The 25,852-nt window shown below is 45.5% G+C and overlaps 1 protein-coding gene across 7 annotated transcripts in view; it reads right to left on the minus strand.

Moving 5' to 3' along the window:
• golga2 (golgin A2) overlaps positions 1-25,852 on the minus strand; it is a 122,748-nt gene that overhangs the window by 88,928 nt on the left and 7,968 nt on the right. For 4 of the 7 annotated variants that reach the window (XM_070863758.1, XM_070863755.1, XM_070863756.1 and 1 more), the window contains exons 3-6: positions 16,552-16,638; positions 5,529-5,684; positions 3,762-3,805; positions 2,829-2,892 (exon numbers count right to left, since the gene is read on the minus strand). In XM_070863758.1, the coding sequence (XP_070719859.1) occupies positions 2,829-2,892; positions 3,762-3,805; positions 5,529-5,684; positions 16,552-16,638 (351 nt within the window). The remainder of the gene's footprint in view (positions 1-2,828; positions 2,893-3,761; positions 3,806-5,528; positions 5,685-16,551; positions 16,639-25,852) is intronic. The other 3 variants (XM_070863757.1, XM_070863759.1, XM_070863760.1) reach the window with 3 other exon arrangements.

The following is a 25,852-nucleotide window of genomic DNA, read 5'->3' on the forward strand; positions in this document are numbered from 1 at the left end:
TTTCTCGGGCCGAAGCAGCCATATTTCACCAATTGGAAAACTAAAGCTAAATGCTGCGGAAGCTGGAAATCTGAAATAAAAACAGAAAATGCTGGGAATACTCAGCGGATCGGGCAGCGTCTGTGGACAGAGGAACAGAGTTACCCCGTTTCAGGTCAAATTTCCAATTCTGATGAAGAGTCATCGACCTGAAACGTTAACTCTGTTTCTCTCTCCACAGGTGCTGCCTTGAGTATTTCCAACATTTTCTGTTTCACCAATTGGCTTTTAGTCGGAAGACTGCAGCCTGTTGCACCACACTGCAGTTAGTAGTAAGTTATGGGAATTTTAAAGCATGTCGTCAGTTGCTAAGTTTAAGCTAAGTACTTCCACAGGGCCCAAGTTTCGGGCCGCGCCTAGAACGGCACAGCCCCGACCTGGACGCCCGTTTTTCGCGCCCGAAAGTGCGCCTAAAAAATATCTGCAGATTCTCCGGCTCCCTGCAGGTCCTTTTGCAGCTCGGCACAGCGCAGCACGAGTTGTGGGGGGGCGGAGCAAGGTCCCTGCACTGAAATCAGTGCCGGGACCTCTGCACAGGCACACTACAGTGGGCGCGCATGTGCAGTAGCTCCAGGCGTCCGAAACTGTGTGGGAGGGGCCAGAAGCATGCAGCCCCTAGCCCTGGCCGAATGGCCTCACTGGGGCGGCGAGGATCAGGCTGCACCCCTGCTCTGGCTCCAGCTGGCTCTCACCCCCCCCCACCCCCCCCGCAGCTCCCGCTCCGACCCCCCCCCCCCCCCACAAGCTCCCGCTCCGACGCCACCTCCCCCAGCTCCGACAACCTCCCCCCACCCCCCATCCCCGTCCCCGCTCCACGACCACGCCCCCCCCCCCCCAGCTCCCGCTCCGCGACCACCCTCCCCAGCTCTTGCTCCGACGACGCTCCAACGCCCCCCGCCAGCTCCCGGTCCGACCTTCTCCACCCCCCACCCCCCCCCTAACCAGCTGCGGCTTCCCCCGGCCACCTACCTTTAACCTCTTCGGCGGGTCCTGCCCACCCGGCATCTTGTGAGCCGGGCCCGTTCAGCACCCCCACCTCCCCCTTCCCTCTCCCCCCCCCCTCCCTCCCACTCACTGTCAGAAACACAGACACTGACAGAAACACAGATACACACACTGGGGGGGCCCCGTCCCAACACGCTGTTGGAGGGCTCCCGGTGCTGCAGTCTGAGTACAAAATGTTTTATTTATTGATTTTTAAATTTTTTATTAATTTTTTTGATTGATTTATTGGTTGATTTATTGATGCATTTATCATTTTTTATTGATGATGGCTCTTTATTTGTAAAACTGAAGTGTTTAATGTTTGTAAACTTCCCTTTAAACCCCGCCCCCCCCCCCCCATTTCCTACGCCTAATTTGTAACCTACGCCTGATTTTCTAAGTGTAGGCAAGGTTTTTCTGAGCGTACAAAAATGTACACTTACTCCATTCTAAGTTAGTTTGGAGTATGTTTTCACTGCCTAAACTTTCAAAACGGGCGTAAGTGGCCGGACACTTTTGAAAAGAAAATCTGTTCCAAACTGAAACTGTTCTAACTGACTAGAACTGGAGCAAACTAAATGCCGAGAATTGCAATTTCTCAGATACTCCATTCTAAACCAGTTGCTCCATAAAAACAGGAACTCAGGCCAAAACTTGGCCCCATAGTTTTTGTTTTGAAGGCCTGGGAAATGAGCAGTTGAAGAAAAGGAAACAATGCCACACGTCCCGATTTCAAAACAGTGAGGAGGCAGGAGAAGGCACCGTATGTAGGATGATGTATTGGCAGCTTAGGAGAAACAAGGGAAAATTCAAAGGCTCACTGACTGTAGTAGCTTGGGGGCTGGGGGAGAGAGAGGGTGTGCGCAACAGAGACACAAAAACAGGGATGGTGAGGAAGGTTACAATCCAGAGGGAGGAAGGAGTAGTCCATCAGACATGCCTTTACCTTGAATTCCTGGGCCAAATACAAGAGCAAAGCTGGAATGGAGGTTTGATTTTCTCCACTTGCCGAAATTCTTGATTTTAGCCGCATCAACAACATATATAGCCTTTAACATAGTAAAACACTCAAATCGCTTCATAGGAGCATTATCAAACAACATTTGACACGAGCCACATAAGGACATATTAGGGCAGGGAAAGAGGTGGGTTTTAGGGAGCATCTTAAAGGAGGAAAGGGAGATAGCGAGGCAGAGGGGTTTAGGGAGGGATTTCCAGAGCTTGGGGCCTAGGCAGCTGAAGGCAAGGCCACCAATGGTGGAGCGATTAAAATCAGTGATGCGCAAGAGGCCAGAATTAGAGGAGCGCAGATAACTCGGAGGGTAGTGGGGCAGGGGGAGGTTAGAGAAATAAGGAGGGGCGAGGCCATGGAGGGATTTGAAAACCAGGATGAGAATTTTGAAATCAAGGCGTTGTTTAACCGGGAGCCAATGTAGGTCAGCGAGCACAGCGGTGATGGGTGAGCGGGACTTGGTGCGAGGTAGGACCTCAGGTTTACAGAGGATAGAACGTGGGAGGCCAGCCAGGTGTGTGTTGGAATAGCCATGTTTAGAGGTAACAAAGGCAGCACTGTGGGTAAGGGAACCAAGGGAGAATCAATGCGATCATAGCAACTGATTGGCGGGTAACATATCCAAAGGAGGACCCTGCTTCCTTGTTGCATAAGTGCAGGGCTCAACAACATTCGCACAGGATAATAAAAGGGGGGAAAAATGGTCTTTTCATTTCTTAGTAAAGCATTTACTGCTTTGGTATTCTAGAAAATATATTTTTTTTTTAATTCAGCTTAATGAAAACAGCCTTACCTGAGTCACCAAGCCATTTATTTGAGCAGACAATTGCCGAAGGCCTTCTGTGGAAGAGACGCCTCTGTAAGACAACAAAATAGAACTGTTTTTAAAAACTGGCTCCGCCAATAGCTGAGCGAGTTTATCCCGAGTAGCTGAGCTACGATGGTCCCAGGTTTGATGTCCAATTACCTGATGATCAGTCTCAGCACCCACCCTTAGTTAGAAGGGGGTTAGGAAAAAGAAAAGTCAGACAGGATTCCAAAATCCCAATTGAAAGCCCTGCTGGAAGTGTGCTGGTGTGAAGAGAAGAGGATTGGGCTGGAATGGATTGTCTCCCGCTGTCAAATAGCCTGCCAGAAGTTACGTGCATGGCTCACAGGTAAACGATGGTCATTTGGTCAAGGAACCAGGGGGCAAGCCAGCACCCATGAACCATACCGCAGCAAGGAATCAACATCATTCGATGAGTAGAGGGGGGGGGGGAAAAGGAGAAAAAAAAAAATCTTCTGAACCACATGCACAACAAGGACAATATCTACTCTTCAAACAACCAGAAAGCAGCATCCTCCCTGGGTTTAATTAGCAAATTAGCTCCGAAATAGTGTCGGGTCAAAGTCACTATGCCTTAATTTGCATGATATAGCGGCACTCAATTTCTTAGATTGCTCCCATCACTGGTGACGAATCTTTGATTGTTAGCATTTCACCCTCGTGCTTTCGAGCTCCAAATGCTCTCAATAGACACAACCCACATTCGGAAGGACAAGACCCACAGTCACCCTGCCGGATGGTTTTTCCCGGTACAATCAGGCATACTTTCACGCGTCCGCTACTCATTAGTGAAAAGACAACGGTCGCCGTATGGTCGTGTGAGAATTTTACGCGAGGATGGCCTCGTGACAAGCGCAGCAGAGAGACTGGCCAGTGAAAGCCCGAGTGTGCTCCTACCTGCTTTCTTCAGACTGGTCTTCGCGTGCTGCCGGGTACAACATCTACAGAGGTAAAAATTAAAATTTAGGTTGTGCAAAGAGAAGCCCTCACACACCACTGGTTTCCTTGGAATAATTTCGGCAATAGGCGATTTTCCCAACTAGACTGCCGGATCAAAACAGGGGACATGAGTGAGGGGGCTTCCTATGAGAAGACTGTGCGGCAGAGAATTTCATTGAAATTCCAAGCATTCACAGAGCTATGTGTGAATACAATGAGCGCTGCTCAGGTTTCAATTCCCTTCTGCACCTCCCGTCAGGTACAGGCCTGGTCTTTTAGTTCCGTGTACAAGAAAAGTGCACTCAAGGGCAACAGGGGTGCAGTATATGGTGTAACAATTTGTATTTATATAGCACCTTTAAAGTAGTGAAACATCCTAAGGCACTTGGTCACAGAGGTATGTTTTAAGGAGTGTCTTGAAGGAGGAAAGAGGTAGAGAGGCAACGAGGTTTTGGGCAGGGAGTTCCAGAGCTTGGGGCCAGGCAACAGAAGGCACAGCCACCAATGGTTGAGTGATTATATTTAAGGATGCTCAAGAGGGCAGAATTAGAGGGGCACAGATATCTCGGGGGGGGGGGGGGGGGGGCTGGAGGCGATTACAGAGATAGAGAGGGGCGAGGCCATGAAGGGATTTGAAAATAAGGATGAAAATAAGGATGAAAATTTTGAAATCGAGGCGTTGCTTAACCGGAAGCCAATGTAGGTTAGCGAGCACAGGAGTGATGGGTGATCAGGACTTGGTGCGAGTTAGGACACGGGCAGCCGAGTTTTGGGTGACCTCGAGTTTACGGAGGATAGAATGTGGGAGGCTGGTAAGTTGTGTTCTCGAATAGCCACGTTTAAAGGTAACAACGGCATCACTGTGGGTGATCATAGCAACTGATTGACAGGTAGCATATCCAGGAGTGCGTTGGAATAGTCAAATCTGGAGGTAACAAAGGCATGGATGAGGGCTTCAGCAGTGGATGAGCTGAGGCAAGGGCGGAGACAGGCAACGTGACGGAGGTGGAAATAGGCAGTCTTAGTTATGCTGTGGATGCGTGGTCGAAAGCTCATTTCAGGGTCAAGTATGACAGAAAGGTTGCGAACAGTCGGGTTCAGCCTCAGACAGGAGTTGAGGAGAGGGACGGAATCAGTGGCCAGGGAACGGAGTTTGTGGAGGGGACCGAAATCAATGGCTTCGGTCTTCCCAATGTCCAATTGAAACATGGTGATGATATTGGGTGGTTCAAGTACTATCCTCCATAGCAACGAAAGAGCTGCCCAGTCCCACGACCAAAGTTCCCGCTAATTTTTTTGGGGTGCGCGGCCCATTCAAATCACCACGCAGGCATGGTTTTTGCCTTTAGAACGCCATTGATCTGCAGATCGCTGTGCAGCACGCAGCTTAAAGGGAACATTGCCCGTGACACTTTAGCATTTAAAATGACATATCTAGTTAGGGCATGGGAAGTTCCGATAAGGATTTACTGCAAGAGAAATCTCTATTCTTCCACCAGATTTCTCAAAAGCCTTTAGTACACAACCATACCCATTCTTGCACATGCAGGTCTAATTTTACTTCATTCCCATGATCAGGATTATATTTACAGGGTGTCGCACTGAAAAGTGAAATCATCAACATCAATTAGCATGCATTTAAAAATCAGAAGCCACACAAAAAGCAAGCTGCAGCTAACAGAAAAGTGAGCATATTTATATATAAAAATAATGCACAAGACAGACCTGGGAGAGGGTTTCATTCTGTACTGTGTGGTCAATGTGCTGTGTTACAGTCGCTGTATTTGGCAAGCTGCTGTTGGAGGTGTTGAAATGAGCAAACGTGGCACCATCGACCCTCTGTCCACTACCAAGACTGTCAACATCATTCTCCAGGCAAGCCTGCCAGAAAACACAGCACCCAGTTGATATAAACAGGACGGAAGCAAACCCAGCTTCCAAAGAAAAAAATTATCCAAAATATGGTAGGAGGGAGAAAAAAAAAAAGACCAGTATCACAAGTTCCAATTACACAAACTGCAAGGGATTTTTTTTTTTCTATTAAAAGACTTGAAATTATAGCATTCCCAATTGCGGCGCTTCCAAGCTATGCTGATAATTCAGCACAGCCAAGGCTTTAAAAGCTGGTTTCCCGAGTAAGTGGCAGCCACCAGATCCCACGTATGCCTTGGTGGCCATTGACTAGATAATCAAACGGAGAGGACTGCCCGTGAACTGCCAGTTGCTTAGATCTATTTTCAGTCAGTTCACAATGCAGCGTGCAGAAGTGGGATATACAACAACAACTTTTATTTATAATTGCGTCTTTAATGTAGTAAAACGTCCCAAGGTGCTTCACAGCAGTGTTATGAGACACAACAGATAAATTTGACACTCAAGAAGATATTACGGCAGGTGACCAAAAGCTGGGTCAAAGAGGTAGATTTTAAGGAGTGTCTTAAAGGAGGAAAGAAAGATAGAGAGACGGAGAGGTTGAGGGAGGGAGTTCCAGAGCTCGGGGCCCAGGCAGCTGATGGTTGAGCGGTTATAATCAGGGATGCTCAAGAGGGCAGAGTTTAAGGAGCGCAGACATCTCGTGGGAGTTGTGAGGCTGAAAGAGATGACAGAGATAGGGAGGGGCGAGCCCATGGAGGGGCGAGCCCATGGAGGGAGCAAAGTGAGCAAAGCCAAAAGGAAGATAAACTCGAGCTGGGTCCCTCAGCAAACCAACAGCTGCGGGAAAGAAGATGGGCGAGTGGCGAAAGGGGAACGAAGGACAAAGATTTTCATGGGGGGGGTGGGAGGAGGAAGATATACCAGAAACTAGGTCCAGATATAAAGGCTTCCTTGTCCAGATACAAATCACAGCCTGCCGGTTTGACAAAATAAAAGGTATATGACATGGTCAAAGAGTTTTACACAACTAATGAGTTCACTGAATCCCTGTCCCATTAGTCATATAATATTTTTTATATATATATTTTGGTTATGCATAAATAAAAAAAAGTTACATTAGTGCTATAATTAATGCATTAAGCGGTTAATCTAGCTATCTTGAATCAGTCATTTTAATTATCGGCAGCATGGTTTCTGTAATTTGCCATGACTCACTGTATCTTTAAACAGGAGTCCATATCAGGGAACTGGTTGTAGCTTACATTAGACTGATAGCACGGTGGAGATTGGAAGCTTCCTGAACTGGGAACGACAGGAAAATCTGTGTCTTACTACTCCTAGCAATATGACGTTGAAATTTCAATGCACTCAATCCTCCCGGATATTCTTGTAACCTAGCAGTCGGCAACCTATGTTCCTGATCATTTCTTAAAGCTATCACAAATTGAGGCACTGGTATACCCTACTGGGTGAAGTCATGGATTTTCACTTTAACTGGAGTACTTCTGGCCCTATTAGCCCGCGTTCAGGTCGTGCAAGAAAGAACACTCTGGTTGAATTTAACAAAATTAAAGGTATCCATTACACTGCATCATAGTGTATGAATGTGGCTTTAAGATCAAGTCAAGCAGCATGATTGGGGCCTTTCAGCTTTAGAATAAATCCAGGGCATTCACTTTTCACATTAGTAACTTGAGCGAGCAATAGGAAGTCATAAATCCAAAGATTACATCAATTAAAACCAGCATTCAATTATGTTTTTAGCAAGTGAAAGAAAAGTAGGTCATGACTGGCTCCAAGATATCTTGTGACCAAGTATCTATGCAGTCATCAACTCATCTTTCCAACACCCCATAGTATTATAGTATAGTATTAGGCAGTCTCTCGTATCGTGGATGACCTGCTTCCACACCAAAAAGGGATGAGTTCACAGGTGTTTCAATGAGGGACCAGACATTCTAGGTACCAAACTACATATTGAAGGGTGGAAGATGTCTGTGTGTGGATTCTTTTAACGTGGAGTGGCCGTTGCACACCAGCCACCACATGGGCTTGACAGGGCTAGGTCTTGATCCAGTGGCACGGGTCAACTAAGACAAATGGAGACCAAGCTCTGCTGCACGGACCTAGTGCGCACACATGCTCCTACCATCCATAGATCGCAGTGTGGGCTGGCCCGTGCTGCCCCTGGGCCCTCGCCTCTTCTGGGCCCCGATCAAAAATGGAGCAGTCAGTAACAGGACATCAAATAGTCTCCTATTATCTTGGAGAAATCAAATATCAATACACTGTTATTTGAAATCTCAAAATATTAACCCTTCAACTAGGCTGGAGTTTATCAGCAGAAACAAACGGCAACTAACAGAATGAACACGGTTCACCCCATAACACTAGTTATATCTCCACTTCCTTCCTCATGCTCCTTGAAGCCAGTTGCACCCCCCCACACCACCACCCCCCCTCCCCCCCACTTCCTTCACAAGATTGTGGAACAGTGTCCATCCAACATGACCAAGGATGACTACTGATGGATGGCAATCCCAGAGAATGGAGAGATACCATACAGCCCACTTTCTCCAGAGAAATATGGAACTATATTTAGCAGTCTTCAAAGAAAACATCTCAGTTTGAACAAAGACAGGAACAAATATGTGGCATTGCATCAGAAGTGCCAAAATATTCGCATCGACTAGGTTGAAAAGCCTCAGTGCTAGCTAACCAAAATATCGCAAGAACAACCGCAGGATTTCCTCTGCATTACTCTGTCACTTTAACCAAGAATAAATAGCAATGCTGATAAATGGCTGTCTGACTGCACTACCCATCAAATTCACCCACCCACGTTCCCCGATGTTGGAGATGTGCCAGAATTCCAAATATTGGTTTCCTGCAGTGTAATTCACGCTTATTTTTCTAACCTAGATACACAATTAAAACAGTTCTTCTGGTTGCCCATCACCAGGGAATGGCCTAAACAGCTGATTAATCAGATGTTACTAACTGAGCCTCATGATTATAATCTGAAAGGAGCTGTTGGGTCAAGAATTGTTATGATCGGGAATGCATTGCCTGAAAGGGTGGTGGATGCAGATTCAATCGTGTCTTTCAAAAGGAAACTGGATACACACAATCACAATGTGTATTTATATAACATAGTGAAACGTCCCAAGCTGCTTCACAGGAGTATTTTAAGAGAAAGGTTTGACACCGAGCCACATAAGGAGAAATTAGGGCAGATGACCAAAAGGATAGGTTTTAAGGAGCGTCTTAAAAGGAGGAAAGAGGTGTAGCGATTTTGGAGGGTATTCCACAGCTTAGGGCCTTGGCAGCTGAAGGCAATGGTTGAGCGATTAGAATCATGGATGCTCACGAAGCCAGAATTAGAGGAGTGCAAATATCTTGCGGTTGTGGGGGGGGGGGGGGGGGGAAAGAGGGGGTTGGGGCTGGAGGTGGTTAGAGATAGGGAGGGGCGATGCCATGGAGGTATTTGGAAACAAGATGAGAACTTAGAAATCGAGGCGTTGCTGAACCGGGAGCCAATGGAGCTCAGCGAGCACAGGGGTGATAGGTGAGCGGGACTTGGTGCGAGTTAGGACACAGGCAGGCAAGTGTGCGTTGGAATAGTCAAGTCTAGAGGTAACAAAGGCATGGATGAGGGTTTCAGCAGCGGATGAACTGAGGCGGGGCGGAAATGGAACTAGGCAGTTATGCTGCGGTTATGTGGTCAGAAGTTAATTTCAGAGTCAAATATGACACCAAGGTTGTGAACAGTGTGGAGCCATTGACTAGGGAACGCAGTTTGTGGCGGGGACTGAAAACAATGGCACCAGTCTTCCCAATAATTAATTGGAGAAAATTTCTGCTCATCCAGTACTGGATGTCTGGCAAGCAGTCTGACAATTTAGAGACCGTGGACAATTTAGAGAAGTGTGAGTGAGGTGGAACTGGGTGTCATCAGCATACATGTGGAAACTGACTCCGTGCTTTCAGATGATGTCGCCAAGGGGAAGCATGTAGATGAGAAATAGGATAAATTGCAAGGCCATGGGGAAAAAGCAGAGGAGTAGCACGAATTGGATTGCCTTTCAGAGAGTCAGCACAGGAATAATGGGCCGAAAGATCACCTTTTACATTGAATTACATAGAATATACAGCACAGAAACAGGTCATTCAGCTGTATGCTCTTCTTGAAACTCCTCCCATCTTTCCTCATCAATACCCTCTATTCCTTTCTCCCTCATTTGCTTATTGAGCCTTCCCTTAAATGCATTGATAGTATTCGCATCAACTACTCCCTGTGGTAGCGAGTTTCACATTCTCACCACACTCTGCGTGAAGTAGTTCATTCTGAATTTCCTACTGGATTTCTTGGTGACTATCTTATGACCTCTAGTTCTGCTCTTCCCCACAAGTGGAAACACTGTCTCTGTATCTGCTCCATCAAAACCTTTCAGAATTTTAATGACCTCTATTAGGTCACCCTTCAACCTTCTCTTTACAAGAGAAAGGAGCCCGAGCCTGTTCATCCTTTCCTGACAGGTATAACTTTGTGTTGTATAATTCTAATTTACTTTATAAATCCAATAATCGCCATAAATTACACAGGCTGCAGTTGGGATCGATTCCAATAAGTATTTTGTTGATCTATCACTTACTTCATGCGTAACCTTGATGTGCTGATCACCTCCATGCTTCAAACTCAATCATCGTGGTTGCATGTTTCCATCTCTGCCACGACCTTAGCCTGCCCGCTCCCCACCCATACCCGCACAATACTGAAACCATCATCCATGCTTTTATCACCTCCAGACCCGATTACTCAAATGCCCTCCTTCCTGGGATCCCTTCGTCCAAGGTCTGTAAATGGTTACTGCACAAGATAAAAGATCACGGGGTTGGAGGTAATATATTAGCATGGATAGAGGATTGGCTAACTAACAGAGAGGCGGGATAAATGGTTCATTCTTGGGTTGGCAACCAGTAACTAATGGGGTGCCGCAGGGATCAGTGCTGGGGCCCCAACTATTTACAATCTATATTAACGACTTGGAAGAAGGGACAGAGTGTAAAGTAGCCAAGTTTGCTAATGATACAAAGATGGGAGGAAAAGCAATGTGTGAGGAGGACACGGAAAATCTGCAAAAGGACAGACAGGCTAAGTGAGTGGGCAAAAATTTGGCAGATGGTGGAGTATAAGGTTGGAAAGTGTGAAGTCATGCACTTTGGCAGAAAAAAAATCAAAGAGCAAGTTATTATTTAATTGGAGACAGATTGCAAAGTACCGCAGTACAACGGGACCTGGGCGTACTTGTGCATGAAACACAAAAGGATAGTATGCAGGTACAGCAACTGACCAGGAAGGCCAATGGTATCTTGGCCTTTATTGTAATGGGGATGGAGTATAAAAGCAGGGAAGTCTTGCTACAGTTGTACAGGGTATTGGTGAGGCCACACCTGGAATACTGCGTGCAGTTTTGGTTTCCATAGTTACGAAAGGATATACTTGCTTTGGAGACAGTTCAGAGAAGGTTCACTAGGTTGATTCTGGGGATGAGGGGGTTGACTTATGAGGAAAGGTTGAGTAAATTGGGCCTCTACTCATTGGAATTCAGAAGAATGAGAGGTGATCTTATCGAAACGTATAAGATTATGAGGGGGCTTGACAAGGTGGATGCAGAGAGAATGTTTCCACTGATGGGGGAGACTAGAACTAGAGGGCATGATTTTAGAATAAGGGCCGCCCATTTAAAACTGAGATGAGGAGAAATTTCTTCTCTCAGAGGATTGTAAATCTGTGGAATTCGCTGCCTCAGAGAGCTGTGTAAGCTGAGCCATTGAATAAATTTAAGACAGAAATAGACAGTTTCTTCAACAATAAAGGGATAAGGGGTTACGGGGAGTGGGCAGGGAAGTGGAGCTGAGTCCATGACCAGATCAGCCACGATCTTATTGAATGGCGGAGTAGGCTCGAGGGGCCGTATGGCCTACTCCTGCTCCTATTTTTTACGTTCTTATATTCTTAAACATCAACTTGTCGGAAATGCAGCTGTCGGTATCCTATCCCGCACTCGATTCTGTTCATCCAGCATGCCAGCCCTCTCAGGCCTGCATTGGCTCCCTGTCCCCAACACATTACATTTGTCTGCAAGTGTAACTTCCTCCAATCTCTTTCCCACGGCCGCTAGACTTCCGACTCTGGCCTCCTGTGGCACCCCCTCGCTCCGCCCACTATTTGTGATGGAACTCAGCTGTCTAGGTGCTGCTCATCCAGAAACTCCTTCCAGAGACCTCTCCACCACTCTACCCACCCGCACCCCACATTCCCTCCTTTAAAAACCTCTTCTAATTTCATCTTTTATCCCAAGCCTCAATCATTCCCCCACCCCCAACTCTCCGCCATGGCTCAATTTTGTCTGAGTATAATCAGTCAATCATCGGTGGCCGAGGCCCCAAGCTCTGGAACTCCCTCCCTAAACCTCTCCGCCTCTCTACATCTCTACCTCTCTTTCCTCCTTAAAATCTCCCTCTTTGATCAAGCTTTTGGTCAGCTGCGCTAATTTCTACTTGTGCGGCTCGGGTGTCAAATTTTTTTTACTCCTGTGAAGTGCCTTGGGACGTTTCACTGCGTTAAAGGCGCTATATAAATACAAGTTGTTGTTGTTCCTCCTGCTTCTATTCTGTAAAGTGTCTTGGGGCTAATTAAAGGTGCTAAATAAATACGAGTTGTTGCTGTTGGAGTTCTGCATTCACAACATTATGCCCCCCCCCCCCCCCCCCCAATAAATGTAGACTTTTCAAGAAAACTGCTAAACAGCACCTCCAAACTTCCTGTATCGAAATGAAACCCAGATTTTCAATCCATCGCTTTGGATGCTCTCCTTTTATCAGGTTCCACTGGATGCCAGCACAGGTCCTGTGCAGAGAGTACATTTTGTGCGATTACACTCTTGGTTTAACTGACGAAGCAGTTTCAGGTAATTGGCCAGGTATTACAAACAGTGCCTCTTTATGTCAGCATAGGCCGGCTGCAATAGAAATCAACTCGCAGTCACAGAGCCGTCATTTTGACTGTTCTAGTTTCTGCAATAAGGCAAGCTCTGTTCATTTAAAGTGGTCAGCTTAAATGTGACTGCTTCAGTATTTTGCCAACCAGGACAGAAATGAAAGAGGACCCAAAACCAAGAGCTGCACGCGAAGTGTCAGACACAGACCTCATTTTGAAACATTGAGCAATATCGGTACAAAAAGATTCCTAAATGCAAGGGTCAAAGAAGTAGCAGTTGCCCAATCAGAGCTCTTAATTGAGGTCGCAACAGTGACATTAACCTATCTTTTTTTTCTCCAAATGCCGATGGATCTGCTGTGCACTTCAAGCAGTTTTGATTTTTAATCATAAAGCACAGAAGGAGGCCAATCAATCCATTACACCTGTACCTGCTCTTTGAAAGAGCTATCTAATTGGTCCCACACACCCGCTCTTTCTCCAAAGCCCTGCAAAATGTTCCCTTCTAAACCCAACTTCTAATCATTGAGATTCACAGCTCCTTGGTCTGAATGGTCCACTCGAACTTTAAAATACACTGCTGGATGAAAGTGGTCAGCAGCTTTCTGCACGCCGATGTTCCAATACCATTCACACCACAGCACCAACCATTCTTCCGCTAATACTCCCAACTCAAGAACTGTTTCGATTTATTTGATTACGGCTAGGTCGTAAAGTTCTGTGGAGAGTTACAGAGACAGTGATGCAACATGAGCATAGGCTTATTAATCACGTCCTCAAATGAAATAAAGAAAGGATTGGGAATGCTCCACCGTAGGCATCACTGCAAGAGATCTGCTCAAAATAATTTTTTTAAACTTGTATTTATATAGCCTCTTTCACAACCTCAGGATGTCCCAATGACAGCCAGCGAAATACTTTTGAAGTGTAGTCACTGTTGTAATGTGGGAAACGCGGCAGCTAATTTGCGCACAGCAAGCTCCCACAAACAGCAACGTGACAATGACCAGATAATCTGTTTTTAAGTGATGTTGGTTGAGGGAATAAATATTGGCCGGGACACCGGGGATAACTCCCCTGCTCTTCTTTGAATAGTGCCGTGGGATCTTTTACGTCCACCTGAGAGAGCAGACGGGGGCCTCGGTTTACTGTCTCATCTGAAAGACAGCACCTGCAACAGTACAGCACTGAACTGAAGTGTCAGCCTGGGATTATGTGCTCAAGTCTCTGAAGTGGGACTTGAACCTACAACCTTCTGACTCAAGATGCGAGGGTGCTACCAACTGAATCACAGCTGACAGGTCATCATATGGCATTACTGTAACAGTGATGTAATGAAGAGCGATAAACAAATACTTCATAGACCAGACTCCTTAATCTTTTGTTTTCATACTCAACACTGCATGATCCTTTATAATTTACTTTGGATCTACAATAAAGTCAAATGTAAAAATGTATTCCAATTTCTGTAGTGTAATTTAAGGAGAGAGCTCCATCTTAATAAATTCAAATGAGTAAGTTTCCCTCAACTTTCTTATCTCTAAATGCAGGGGCACAATTGCAGCAATAGATTTTATACCCTGTGATAGCTGCACTTGGCACAGAAATCAACTAAAACCAAAATACAGCATCTACTGGTAGTTTTCCTGTATTTAACCTAAGCAGCAATAACTCTGGGTTATTTTGACTGCCCTCACACCATTACAATGCAGATTAACCACAAATTCAACTGTCTTTTCCCCACTCGGGGCCCCCACACCCTATACTATCGTCGAACAACACAGGGCAAGGCCATTTGGCCCATCATTCCTGTGCCAGCTCTCTGACAGGATTATCCCTCTGTTGAGTGGGGCAATAGCTAGAGGTCATAGATTCAAAATCATTGGAAAAAGATCTCGAGGGGAGATGAGGAGAATATTTTTTTTTTACTCGAGTTGTTGGGATCTGGAACGTTCCACCTGAAAAGGTGGTGGAAGCTGATTCCATAAATCATTTTAAAACAGAGTTGGACAGGTACTGGAGGATGACCTTAAATTTATGCCCTCTAATTACCATCTCACCAAACAGTGGAAATAGTTTTTAAAACTTATTTACCTCAACAAAACTTAATCATTTAAATGCGTCTATCGGAGCACCTCTTAATGTTCTCTGGTCCAATGAGAAGAGCCCCTTATGTCTCTAGTCTCTCTTCACAGCTAAAGCTACTTATCCTTGGTACCATCTTAGTAACACGCCAATATTTCCTTCTTTGGCTCGGTGTCAATTTTGTCTGCTTACGCTTCTGTCTAGTGCATTGGGACGTTTTCTACATTGCTAAATAAATGCAAGTTGTTGTTGTACCACCGTTAGAACGGCTAAACACGGCCCTAATTACCATCAAGTTCACTAACTTTTAAAACCAGCTGTACAGATAAGAAGTGAGGGTGAAGGAAAATAATTATTTTATCAGAGAGTTAAGTACAAGCCAACACAAAGTAGCTTTCTACTCTGACACAGCTGATAATACCACGCTGGGTTGAATCATTCCAAAGACAAAATTCAGCCAAGCATCTAACAGAAATATTTGGAAACAAGGAGAAAGATAAAATGCCTCAAGTACTGTGAAGTCTTTTCCATGTCCAGCTCCTTTGGAATTGTAGGGTACGACAAACAAAATCGCTAATGCTGACACTAAAATGGCCGTTAAGAGTATTAAAAAATCTATTAGAAGAAAATATTAACTACTGCAATAGAAGCTATTTTGAGTCCAGTGTTGCCCATTTTCCAATCTGAACCGTGTTGGACAGAAAGGTACCGGGCAGAGCTGTTACATCTCCCAACCAGGAGAAGAGGTGGAAAAATAGGAAGGACAGTCACAACAGGCACTGGGAAGCCCAAGCAACCATCCTTTAGACAAAAGGTGCCTGGCTCGGCCGAGGAAGCATAGAGGCTAAAATAGATAAAAAGGGAAACCTTCCTGAACATGTGCTTGCAAGCCAAAAAATATTTTAATTAATTGGATAGTTCTTTCAAAGAGCCGGTACAGGCAGGACAGGCTGAAAGGCCGCCTTCTGTGCTATACCCATTGACGGAGTGCAACAAAGGTTCACCAGTCTGATCGCTGGGATTGGGAGAAGGGGGAGGGGCAGGGGCGTTGTCCTATGAGGAGAGATTGAGTAGACTACGCCTATATTCTCTAGAGTATGAGAGGTGATCTCATGGAAACATACAACATTTTTTTTTACAGGGCTTGACATGGTAGATGCCGGGAGGATGTTTCCTCGGGCTGGAGAGTCTAGAACCAGGGGTCACAGTCTCAGAATAAGGGGTCGGCCAAGTAGGTGAATTTCTGGAATTCTCTACCTCATGAGGACGATGGATGCTCAGTCGTTGAATTATATTCAAAGTAGAGATGAATAGATTTTTGGATATTAAGGGAATCAAGGGATATAGGGACAGTGCAGGAAAGTGGAACTGAGGAAGACGGTCTTATTGAATGGCGGAGCAGGCTTGAGGGGCCAAATGGCTTACTCCTGCTCCTAATTCCTGTTTTCTTATGTTCTTATGATTCTCTGAATTAGAAACGCCACCCTTTCGTTGCACTTCAAATACAGAGCGACTTCACATACTCTGAACAATGCACCAGACCAGAGCGAAACAGACAGAAAGCAGAGAGAAGCAACACCAGCTGCCGAACAAAAAGACGCAAGTCACAACAACTGTTTCAAGTACAACTACAGCAAGCAGGCAGAAGCTGTGGACTCGTGCAAGGTCAAAATCGCAAAAGGAAGCAGTTCGTTCCCGTCTCCCAATTCCCTCCCCCCAAAAAATTGCATGCATCAATGATAGCAAGCCAGCCACACAAACAGGTAACATCCAAAGCTACCTCACCTTCAGCCTGTCCAATGAAGGCAGAGTCACCCCATTGGATTTACCGCGGTCTGCCACCAGCACCTTCAGAATGTTCTGCAGGGGCATCTGAACAGTAGTAAAGAGATAGGGATAACTCAGAGATAAAGACAGAGGAAGAAGTGATAGGGTGTCCAGCAAACAAGACCAAAACCAAGATTAAACAGATCAAGTATTACATACTATAATCTTATTTTTACGCAATCTAATGGGCAGGGAACCATCATTTTTTTTATTGTGTTAAAGGACATTCAATGTATGTATGGATGGATGGATGTATTTATTTCTTTAAAATCTGATTTTAAAATGCTAGCTAGGGCTGGGGGCACTCTCCATTTGCTGAGTGAAATTTAGAACTGATGACCGAGATCATCAGGACATGATCTTTCAAATCTGGTCCAAATTTACCAAAGATGTACATAACTGTTGAGAATCCAGAAAGTACTCCCCTCTTTAAATAAGAGTTTCAATTGTCTGTGGTTTCCGTAATAATACCGGAGGCGTGTTCGACAGTTTTAATCTGTAAATACTCTAAATTTTTCGCTCTTTCCTTTCCTATTCTTGATAAAACATTTAACAATCTAATTAGGCTGTCAATTTTAATGGCCCATATTCTGGTGCAGTTTTATCTGCCGACTGCTCCCATGTCAGAACCATTTTAAATACTAGCTTCAGAAACCTCTGCAGCTGAAATGTTTCATTTAGAACAACCATAAGCCAAAGGAAAACATCCTGAAACAGAGAAATGTATGTGCATTAAGTAAAAACATTTACTGACAGCGGTAATCATTTAGAAGATGTGAGCTTATTATATTTTATCAGCCGGGGGTTAGCGTTAGGGTTAGGGTTGGTGGGGGGGGGGAGCTCTCGTTTGAGGGACACAAAGCTAAATGTTTCCAGTCCCTAATGATCCAGACTTCAACTAAGGAAATTGGAAGTTTGCTTTGGGTCAATGCAAACTGCACCAAAAGCCAATTACGAGAGGACTTATTTCCTTTAGCAGAGGGGTCAAGAACCAGTGGGCATAGATTTAAAGTAATTGGTAGGAGGTTTAGAGGGGATTTGAGGAGAAATTCTTTCACCCAGAGGGTGGTGGGAATCTGAAACTCACTGCCTGAAAGGGTGATAGAGGCAGAAATCCTCATCGCATTTAAAAAGTACTTAGATGTCGAGAGTCGGGAGTCGAGAGAGGCAGCGGCCTATAAAAGGCTCAGCAGTCCGGGGAGCGTCGAGAGAGGCGTACTTGTGCAGCTCCAGCTGAGAGAAGTCAAAAAAGAAGTAGAAAGAAATCAAAAGGTGACGTCACAGCCAACGTGGTAAGTGATTGGCTGCTGATTGGTGAGTAGTTTTTCTTTTTCTTTATTAGTCAGTAACCTGTTAACATTGTTGTCAGCAATTTAAGTGTATCTAAGGGTTAAGTCATGGCAGGACAGCTCGGTCACGTGATATGCTCCTCCTGTACCATGTGGGAACACGGGGACAACACCAGTGTCCCTGACGACTACGTGCGGGAAGTGTGTCCACCTCCGGCTACTGACGGTCCGCGTTGCGGAGTTGGAGCTGAAGGTGGATTCACTCTGGAGCATCCACGATGCTGAGAATGACGTGAGTATCACGTGTAGCGAGTTGGTCTTACCGCAGGAGAAGGGTCCACAGCCAGCGAGGGAATGGAAGACCAGCAGGAAGAGTAGTGCAAGGAAGGTAGTGCAGGGGTCCCCTGTGGTCATCCCACTGCAAAACAGATACACTGCTTTGAGTGCTGTTGAGGGGGATGACTCATCAGGAGCGGGCAGCAGCAGCCAAGTTCATGGCACCGTGGCTGGCTCTGTTGCACAGGAGGGCAGGAAAAAGAGTGGGCGAGCGATAGTGATAGGGGATTCAATTGTAAGGGGAATAGATAGGCGTTTCTGCGGCCGCAACCGAGACTCCAGGATGGTATGTTGCCTCCCTGGTGCAAGGGTCAAGGATGTCTCGGAGCGGGTGCAGGACATTCTAAAAAGGGAGGGAGAACAGCCAGTTGTCATGGTGCACGTTGGTACCAATGACATAGGTAAAAAAAGGGATGAGTTCCTACGAAATGAATTTAAGGAGCTAGGAGCTAAATTAAAAAGTAGGACCTCAAAAGTAGTAATCTCGGGATTGCTACCAGTGCCACGTGCTAGTCAGAGTAGGAATCGCAGGATAGCTCAGATGAATACGTGGCTTGAGCAATGGTGCAGCAGGGAGGGATTCAAATTCCTGGGGCATTGGAACCGGTTCTGGGGGAGGTGGGACCAGTACAATCCGGACGGTCTGCACCTGGGCAGAATCGGAACCAATGTCCTCGGGGGAGTGTTTGCTAGTGCTGTTGGGGAGGAGTTAAACTAATATGGCAGGGGGATGGGAACCAATGCAGGGAGATAGAGGGAAACAAAAAAGAGGCAAAAACAAAAGACAGAAAGGAGATGAGGAAAAGTGGAGGGCAGAGAAACCCAAGGCAAAGAACAAAAAGGGCCATTGTACAGCAAAATTCTAAAAGGACAGAGGGTGTTAAAAAAACAAGCCTAAAGGCTTTGTGTCTTAATGCAAGGAGTATCCGCAATAAGGTGGATGAATTAACTGTGCAAATAGATGTTAACAAATATGATGTGATTGGGATTACGGAGACGTGGCTCCAGGATGATCAGGGCTGGGAACTCAACATCCAGGGGTATTCAACATTCAGGAAGGATAGAATAAAAGGAAAAGGAGGTGGGGTAGCATTGCTGGTTAAGGAGGAGATTAAGGCAATAGTTAGGAAGGACATTAGCTTGGATGATGTGGAATCTATATGGGTAGAGCTGCAGAACACCAAAGGGCAAAAAACGTTAGTGGGAGTTGTGTACAGACCTCCAAACAGTAGTAGTGATGTTGGGGAGGGCATCAAACATGAAATTAGGGGTGCGTGCAATAAAGGTGCAGCAGTTATAATGGGTGACTTTAATATGCACATAGATTGGGCTAACCAAACTGGAAGCAATACGGTGGAGGAGGATTTTCTGGAGTGCATAAGGGATAGTTTTTTAGACCAATATGTCGAGGAACCAACTAGGGGGGAGGCCATCTTAGACTGGGTGTTATGTAATGAGAGAGGATTAATTAGCAATCTCGTTGTGCGAGGCCTCTTGGGGAAGAGTGACCATAATATGGTGGAATTCTGCATTGGGATGGAGAATGAAACAGTTAATTCAGAGACCATGGTCCAGAACTTAAAGAAGGCTAACTTTGAAGGTATGAGGCGTGAATTGGCTGGGATGGATTGGCGAATGATACTTAAGGGGTTGACTGTGGATGGGCAATGGCAGACATTTAGAGACCGCATGGATGAACTACAGCAATTGTACATTCCTGTCTGGCATAAAAATAAAAAAGGGAAGGTGGCTCAATCGTGGCTATCAAGGGAAATCAGGGATAGTATTAAAGCCAAGGAAGTGGCATACAAATTGGCCAGAAATAGCAGTGAACCTGGGGACTGGGAGAAATTTAGAACTCAGCAGAGGAGGACAAAGGGTTTGATTAGGGCAGGGAAAATGGAGTATGAGAAGAAGCTTGCAGGGAACATTAAGACGGATTGCAAAAGTTTCTATAGATATGTAAAGAGAAAAAGGTTAGTAAAGACAAACATAGGTCCCCTGCAGTCAGAATCAGGGGAAGTCATAACGGGGAACAAAGAAATGGCGGACCAATTGAACAAGTACTTTGGTTCGGTATTCACGAAGGAGGACACGAACAACCTTCCGGTTATAAAAGGGGTCGGGGGGTCTAGTAAGGAGGAGGAACTGAGGGAAATCCTTATTAGCCGGGAAATTGTGTTGGGGAAATTGATGGGATTGAAGGCCGATAAATCCCCAGGGCCTGATGGACTGCATCCCAGAGTACTTAAGGAGGTGGCCTTGGAAATAGTGGATGCGTTGACAGTCATTTTCCAACATTCCATTGACTCTGGATCAGTTCCTATGGAGTGGAGGGTAGCCAATGTAACCCCACTTTTTAAAAAAGGGAGAGAGAAAACAGGGAATTATAGACCGGTCAGCCTGACATCGGTAGTGGGTAAAATGATGGAATCAATTATTAAGGATGTCATAGCAGTGCATTTGGAAAGAGGTGACATGATAGGTCCAAGTCAGCATGGATTTGTGAAAGGGAAATCATGCTTGACAAATCTTCTGGAATTTTTTGAGGATGTTTCCAGTAGAGTGGATAAGGGAGAACCAGTTGATGTGGTATATTTGGACTTTCAGAAGGCGTTCGACAAGGTCCCACACAAGAGATTGATGTGCAAAGTTAGAGCACATGGGATTGGGGGTAGTGTACTGACATGGATTGAGAACTGGTTGTCAGACAGGAAGCAAAGAGTAGGAGTAAATGGGGACTTTTCAGAATGGCAGGCAGTGACTAGTGGGGTACCGCAAGGTTCTGTGCTGGGGCCCCAGCTGTTTACACTGTACATTAATGATTTAGATGAGGGGATTAAATGTAGTATCTCCAAATTTGCGGATGACACTAAGTTGGGTGGCAGTGTGAGCTGCGAGGAGGATGCTGTGAGGCTGCAGAGCGACTTGGATAGGTTAGGTGAGTGGGCAAATGCATGGCAGATGAAGTATAATGTGGATAAATGTGAGGTTATCCACTTTGGTGGTAAAAACAGAGAGACAGACTATTATCTGAATGGTGACAGATTAGGAAAAGGGGAGGTGCAACGAGACCTGGGTGTCTTGGTACATCAGTCATTGAAGGTTGGCATGCAGGTGCAGCAGGCGGTTAAGAAAGCAAATGGCATGTTGGCCTTCATAGCAAGGGGATTTGAGTACAGGGGCAGGGAGGTGTTGCTACAGTTGTACAGGGCATTGGTGAGGCCACACCTGGAGTATTGTGTACAGTTTTGGTCTCCTAACCTGAGGAAGGACATTCTTGCTATTGAGGGAGTGCAGCGAAGGTTCACCAGACTGATTCCCGGGATGGCGGGACTGACCTATCAAGAAAGACTGGATCAACTGGGCTTGTATTCACTGGAGTTCAGAAGAATGAGAGGGGACCTCATAGAAACATTTAAAATTCTGACGGGTTTAGACAGGTTAGATGCAGGAAGAATGTTCCCAATGTTGGGGAAGTCCAGAACCAGAGGTCACAGTCTAAGGATAAGGGGTAAGCCATTTAGGACCGAGATGCGGAGGAACTTCTTCACCCAGAGAGTGGTGAACCTGTGGAATTCTCTACCACAGAAAGTTGTTGAGGCCAATTCACTAAATATATTCAAAAAGGAGTTAGATGAGGTCCTTACTACTAGGGGGATCAAGGGGTATGGCGAGAAAGCAGGAATGGGGTACTGAAGTTGAATGTTCAGCCATGAACTCATTGAATGGCGGTGCATGCTAGAAGGGCCGAATGGCCTACTCCTGCACCTATTTTCTATGTTTCTATGTGCACTTGAAGTGCTGTAACGTATAGGGCTATGGACCAAGAGCTGGAAAGTGGGATTAGGCTGGATCGCTCTTTGTCGGCCAGCAGACACAATGGGCCGAATGGCCTCCTTCCATGCCGTAAATTTCTATGATTCTATGCGTTCCTTCCCAGCTTTAAGCCACACCATCTGTTTTAGCACTTGGCTTCATCCTACACAGAACAGGAACACTCAATAAACATAGCACACCTGATTATTGCCATGCAAATTTAAACATTGCTTGCAAATAAACCTAGGAGTTAACCTCTTATAACTTAATACTGTGTACAGTTTTGGTCTCCTTATCCGAGGAAGGATACATCTGCCTTTGAGGTGTTGCAACGAAGGTTCATTAGATTGATACCTGGGATGAGAGGGTTGTTCTATGATGAGTTTGAGTCGACTGGGCCAATACTCTCAAGTTTAGCAGAATGAGAGGTGATCACATTGAAACATACAAGATTCTGAGAGAACTTGACAGAGTAGATGCTGAGAGGCGGCTTCCCCTGGCTGGAGTCTAGAATTAGGGGGCATGGCCTCTGGATAAGGGGTCGGTCATTTCAGACGGAGATGAGGAGAAATTTCTTCACTCGGAGGGTTATGAATCTTTGGAATCCTATAAAGGGCTGTAGATGCCAAGTTATAGAGTATATTCAAGGCTGAGAGAGGTAGATTTTTGGACTCGGGGGGGGGGGGGGGGGGGGGGATCAAGGGATATGGGGATCGGGCGGGTAAGTGGAGTTGAGGTAGATCATCAGCCATGATCTTATTGATTGGCGAGGCAAGCTCGAGGAGCTGGACGGCCTACTCCTATTTCTTATCCCATTTGATTATTTTTAAGAAATACTCCCACAATTATTTCTGTTTACTGCTTTGCGATGCTGTCCCTCCCAATTGTGTTCACATCACACAAAGGGGCTCTTTTTAAATCGGTCTCGTAAGGTCTGACTAAAGAAAGCTTTGTTCCTTCTCTCCACTGAGCATAATGAATGCTGACTAATATTCAATCTTCATTGATTTCTGCAAGGTAGAAAAGAAAAAGGAAAAAGGCCTGTCCCATGGATGACATTCTGGATGACATTCCATCCATAAGACATCGCCCCATCAGGTGTGTGCCATACAAGCTGCACAAATGCTTAAATTATAGGCAGAGCTGGACATTTTTCACTGGGTGCGATTTGTGCACAGATTACTCATGAAGGCCGAGCATCCGATGAATTTTGTAGATGATTTTGGAAGAGCTCTGCAAAATTCCGTGTGTCCGGTTATATTGCAGAACTTCAGAGAATCCATGCACAAAAAAGCACCCGTTAAAAGCACAGCCTTATTTATAAGGGCTTCTCTGTTGGCTCCCAGAAATTAAAACTTTAAAAAATGACCGGAAGCCGAGGAGAACTTCATGTGAGTACCCATCAGCAATGGTAGCTTCCTCTTTTAAAGCAAAGGGTTCAATGAGTTTACACGATGAGTAGCTGAGCTAGAAGTAGATTACAAGTTCAATCCGTACAGTAGCATAGCGGTTATGTTGCTGGATTAGTAATCCAGAGGCCTGGACTAATGATTCCAAGAGGAGTTCAAATCTCACCATGGCAACTGGGGAATTTATATTCAAAACAATAAATCTGGAATTACAAAAAAGCTTGCATCAGTAATGGTGACCATTATGGTGAACGTTGTAAAAACCCATCTGGTTCACTAATGTCCTTTTAGAGAAGGAAATCTGCCGCCCTTACCTGGTCTGGCCAATATGTGACCCCAGACCCACATCAATGTGGTTGACTCTTAACTGTTCTCTGAAGTGGCCTAGCAAGACGCTCAGTTGTATTTAAGAGGGCCGTCACCTTCTCGAGGGCAATTAGGGACGGGCAATAAATGTTGGCCTTGCCGGCGACTTCCATAACCCGTGACTGAATTTTTTTAAAATTAGTGGCCTTGCTTAGTTAGCTAATCGCAGCCACGGTGATGGTAGACAGTCAGCAACTGGCCTCAGTACCCCCGGATCAAGGAAAGGAGAAAGAAAAAAAAAAAGAAAATTATCCAGGGCTCCTGCTCTTTAAAGCGACCCTACTTGAACTGCCCTTGTGTGGACGGCAGGCAAGGGCAGGGGATCAGGTTCGGCAATAATTCACTTTGCTCAGCCCCCTCCCCACCCTGCCGTAGACAAAAAGAATGCCCACAGTGGCCATTGAGGATCGCAAATTGTTTGAGCTATGTGCCAGAGGCCGAACGGCAGCACAGTACTGTACGCCAGCAACAAGTCAACGCTCTCAGGCAGCTAGGGGAGAAATGTGCCGAGAGGAGCTCGTAGAATTTAAGCATGGAGTGTGGTTTCACATCTACAAAACTCAAATTTCTACGCAAAATGCAAAAGTGATGCAGTTTTTTTTGGACACACTGGATTTTAACTATTACAGGAAAGATGTGATTGCAGTAGAGAGGGCACCGAGGAGATTTACAAGGATGTTGCCAGGAAAGGAGAAACCCAGCTATGAAGAAAGATTGGACAGGCTGGGGTTGTTTTATTTGGAACAGAGGAGGCTGAGGGGAGACTTGATTGAGGCGTATAAAATTATGAGGGGTCTAGATAGAGTGGATAGGGAGAACCTATTTCCCTTGGCAGAGAGGTCGATAACTATGGGGGCATAGATTTAAAGTCATTGGTAGAAGGATTCGAGGGGAGTTGAAGAAACCTTTTTTCACCCAGAGGGTGGTGGGGGTCTGGAACTCATTGCCTGAAAGGGTGATAAGAGGTAGAAATCCTCATCATATTTAAAAAGGACTTGGATATGCACTTGAATTGCTGTAGCCTACAGGGCCAAGAGCTGGATGGTGGGATTGGGCTGGACAGCTCTTTTTCGGCTGGAACAGATACAATGGGCCGAATTGCCTGCGTCATAAATTTCTATGATTCTATCCAGGGCCACCTCTAGTCAAGGATGGCTTGGCAGCATTGATCCAGGCGCAATAGCCCCATCCAATTTTGTTTTCCCACCAAGCTACAAATATAATACGCGAGAGAAGGAACGTAATACTGTTGTTCACTTCAACGGCGCTCTCAGTGTAATCTCTCGGGTTAGATTGTTTTATACCCATTCATAGTCGATGGTGGAAAATGTCATCCTGTAATCCAAGCTCTTTCATATCTGAAATGTCAGTGGGGAATGGAAATAAAGAATGCTGAGCCTTGGGGAATCAGGAGGATCAGACACCAGCCTGGAATTGCTGCTGCTGCACACTCCTGTCGAGGAGCAATCCTGCATTTCAGACAGCAGAAAACACGATGATGGAAAGAGACACTGAAATGATTTAACAAACCACCCATTTTAACTTGCAGCAAGTGATTGCTATCCCTATTATAGAAGGGAGAAAGTGTTCAATTATCCAATCAATATATACCATCATCAAACTCCAAAGGACACCAGGCGTTGGTGCTTTATGTAGAAACCAGAAATTGGGGGGGGGGTGGTTTAATGAAAGTGCATTGCAGTTGCCAGCCTTTATGTAACCTTGTGATTCACATATAAAGGAAACGTGACAAAGACAGGTAGATTTATACAAAACAAGCAAAATGGCACCAGCCACATGACTCATTAGTGCAAGTTACAGCAACCAATACAGAAATGGTTTTGTTTGCAAAAAACATCTTCCTAATGCATATTTCATTTATTATTCATAAGATGCTCCCACAAATGGCTCTACTGGCAAAGGCGTTGTACAACTGAATATGTAGGACAATGATCTCGGGTTCAATTCCCATGCCACGCTGAATTAGCTGGTCTCGGCTGAGGTTGCAATAGGGACATGACAATTAAAGACTCCTCACCC

This window comes from Pristiophorus japonicus, chromosome 20 (genome assembly GCF_044704955.1).
Source record: "Pristiophorus japonicus isolate sPriJap1 chromosome 20, sPriJap1.hap1, whole genome shotgun sequence".
Classification (NCBI taxonomy): domain Eukaryota; kingdom Metazoa; phylum Chordata; class Chondrichthyes; family Pristiophoridae; genus Pristiophorus; species Pristiophorus japonicus.